At 46.8% G+C, this 2,742-nt stretch overlaps 2 protein-coding genes across 2 annotated transcripts in view; one reads left to right on the forward strand and one right to left on the reverse strand.

The window, feature by feature from the left end:
• T265_02827 (hypothetical protein) overlaps positions 1 to 2,742 on the forward strand; it is a gene marked incomplete at both ends in the record, with an annotated part of 48,113 nt that overhangs the window by 24,944 nt on the left and 20,427 nt on the right. The gene's annotated exons all lie outside the window — the stretch shown is intronic.
• Positions 1 to 2,742, reverse strand: part of T265_02826 (hypothetical protein) — a gene marked incomplete at both ends in the record, with an annotated part of 24,573 nt that overhangs the window by 13,957 nt on the left and 7,874 nt on the right. Inside the window, 2 exons of the mRNA XM_009167170.1 lie at positions 27 to 335; positions 865 to 998. Coding sequence (XP_009165434.1) covers positions 27 to 335; positions 865 to 998 — 443 coding nt within the window. The remainder of the gene's footprint in view (positions 1 to 26; positions 336 to 864; positions 999 to 2,742) is intronic.

Genomic DNA, 2,742 nt, shown 5'->3' on the forward strand with positions numbered 1-2,742 from the left:
AGCCCGTACTGTAGCTTGATACGCACGTCCCTTGAGATTCAGGGATAAACCATTCTGACGCCATGGGCGTCTCAAGTTAGCAAACGCGGCCCGAGCCTTGCAGATTTGTGCATCCAGCTCATCTATCACATTACAACTTCCAAGATACGTAAAACGCTCCACAACTTCCAGTACCTCTCCCTGAATTGTAAGTGGCGGGTTCAGTGACTGCATGACAAGGAGCATGGCCTTACACTTTGTGGGTGCAAAGTGCATATCAAAGGACAGGGTGACTTTTGTCAGTTCATCGAAAAGCACCTGCGCCTCGTCCTCTTCCAAGATGAGATCGATGTCGTCTGCATATTCCAGATCGACAAGGTTTTCTTCTCAGGATTTCGGAGACCTACCAGCGTTCGTCTCATTATCTCATCTATCACGAATTTAAAAAGGAATGGAGAAAGTGGGCATCCCTGACGGGCGCCGCTTTGTCTACAGAAGCTTTTGGAGAGATTTTCGTATACTCTCACATGTCCGGAAGTCTGAGAACACAAAGATCTTATTATTTTCACAAAAGTCCAAGCCATTCCTTGGTCGGCAAGCATGTCAAGAAGAACAGACCGATCAACCGAGTCGAACGCGCCTCGGAATCCCAGGATACTAGAATTGTGGGTTGCTTGTACGTAGGCGTTGTTCTACCACCTGACGGAGTGTGAAGATTTGGTCGACGCAAGCCCTACCAGGCCGGAATCCCGCCTGTTGCTCTTGAGTCAGTTTCTCCCGAGCCACCGTAAGGCGACGAAGCACAATTGATGCCAACAGTCTCGTTATGACTGGGGTCAATCTGACCCCCTGTGGTTACCACTCACTACGGGCACTATCACTGACTCTCCTCAGTTGTCTGGGCAGACTCCTTTTCCCAAATGGAAGCAAACAGATCGGACAAATGCTGACTGAGGACTTCACCTCCGTCTTTGAACAGTGCGGGTGGAAGGTCATTCAGACCAGGAGCTCGGTGGCGCCTGAGAGAACATATGTAGTCGTAAACCTCTGAGGCCGTAGGTGGTTCCACGTTCACCGTCCAGGGTTCTACTTCCCCTGTGAGCTCTTGATGAGTGCCAGCTAGTGGCCATGATAGTTGTTATTCGAAGTATTGAGCCTACAATTCGAGGCGTTCTTTATTCACTTGACGTCTGATGGTTCTTCGTGTTGCTACGGCTTATCCACATACTGGTCCTCAATGATCTGAAAACAGTTCCACATAATCTATATGGCTTGCTTCGGAACTACAGCAACAGAACGAAGCGACAGGTTCACGTGCTGTACGTAATGGATACCTGTTCTGTTCCACTTGTTAGTTTGTATTCTGAATGGTGTAACAAGGGAAACAATCAGGGACTTGTCAAGAACGCATGAAAGCAATTAGGTTACCTTCGGTGCATTTTGGTTGGACTGCCACATAGGGTGGAGTCATTGCGAACTGTGCTACAGAACAGAACCTTGGACTTTTAAGAAGAGCCTTCATAGTAGTTGCTTCTATCCAGGTTGACTTACTGAACAGTTGTTAGCACGTGGAACTCAGATTATCTTACGCCAGCACGTACGTAATTCTCCCCAGTCTTTAATGTTTTGTGGCGGCCTTTTGTAAGGTGCTGATGGTAAATCATCGCCTTTAGTCGTTTTGGCCGGTGCCCTTCTTATTCACCCCAGAGTTTTGGCATTAAAGCCTATGCAACTGTGTTTCCACCACTCCTTCCATTGGCCGCTTCCACAAATATACATGCGTGATTCTCAATCGGTCAACTGATGCTCATTTATGTGAGTGAACATTGTGCCTGGCGATTTGTGCACACCACCTTGTGATGTTATTTCGACTACAGCTAATTCTTGTCTCCCCCACCGGGAGACCGTCTGAGCACTTGGTTTAATTAAATGTTCGTTCTAGTGAAATAACATCTGCTTGTGAAACATCCTATCCTGTGTTGCTCACGAGCATCCCAAGAACCCGACCCATCAGTGGGTGGTACGATTTAGTGCTAATCACACCATCGATCAGTCACTGTTTGTTCGACTAATAACCCGAAGGTTTCGAATTCGAGTAACCCTGATCAGTCCTGAGATGCTCACTACCGATGTATCTCAACAAACTTATAGATTGACTTCCCTTTGAGGGTGAAATGAAGGTTGAAATTTACGTTCTCTTCCATTTCGCAGAGACTGCGTCAGTTGCCACTTTTTGGTTAGGTTACCAGCTAGGAACGCTTGTCGTACCTTAAAGTGAGTTTTAAACTGGATGGGGGAGTGGGTAATATCAGCGAGCCATTCCGACAGCTAAAGCCATCTATGCGCTTCTCAGCTAATCATGGGGTGCTTGGTTGTTTTAAAGTGAGAAACTGGATGGGGGAGTGGGTAATATCAGCGAGCCATTCCGACAGCTAAAGCCATCTATGCGCTTCTCAGCTAATCATGGATGGGGTGGTTGTTCATGTATATATATATATATATATATATATATATATATATTCTATGGCACCGTCAAAGAGAGACTGAATCTTACTGTGGTGTGACGGTCTATGTGCCTTTGTAATCAATTCAGATATGCTGGGGGTGTCCGTACGACACTTGCAGCGTCTTTCGTGCCAGGTTAGCCTGTGGTTTGAGGTCTGACTAAGACAGCTTCTGGTTTGGGATTAGGAACGTGTGTGGCAACCTGCTCCTTAGAAGTGTAGGCTGTTCTGATGGTCTTACATTAAGCAGCTGTCAGAC

The sequence above is a fragment of the Opisthorchis viverrini genome (assembly GCF_000715545.1).
Source record: "Opisthorchis viverrini unplaced genomic scaffold opera_v5_37, whole genome shotgun sequence".
NCBI classification, from domain to species: domain Eukaryota; kingdom Metazoa; phylum Platyhelminthes; class Trematoda; order Opisthorchiida; family Opisthorchiidae; genus Opisthorchis; species Opisthorchis viverrini.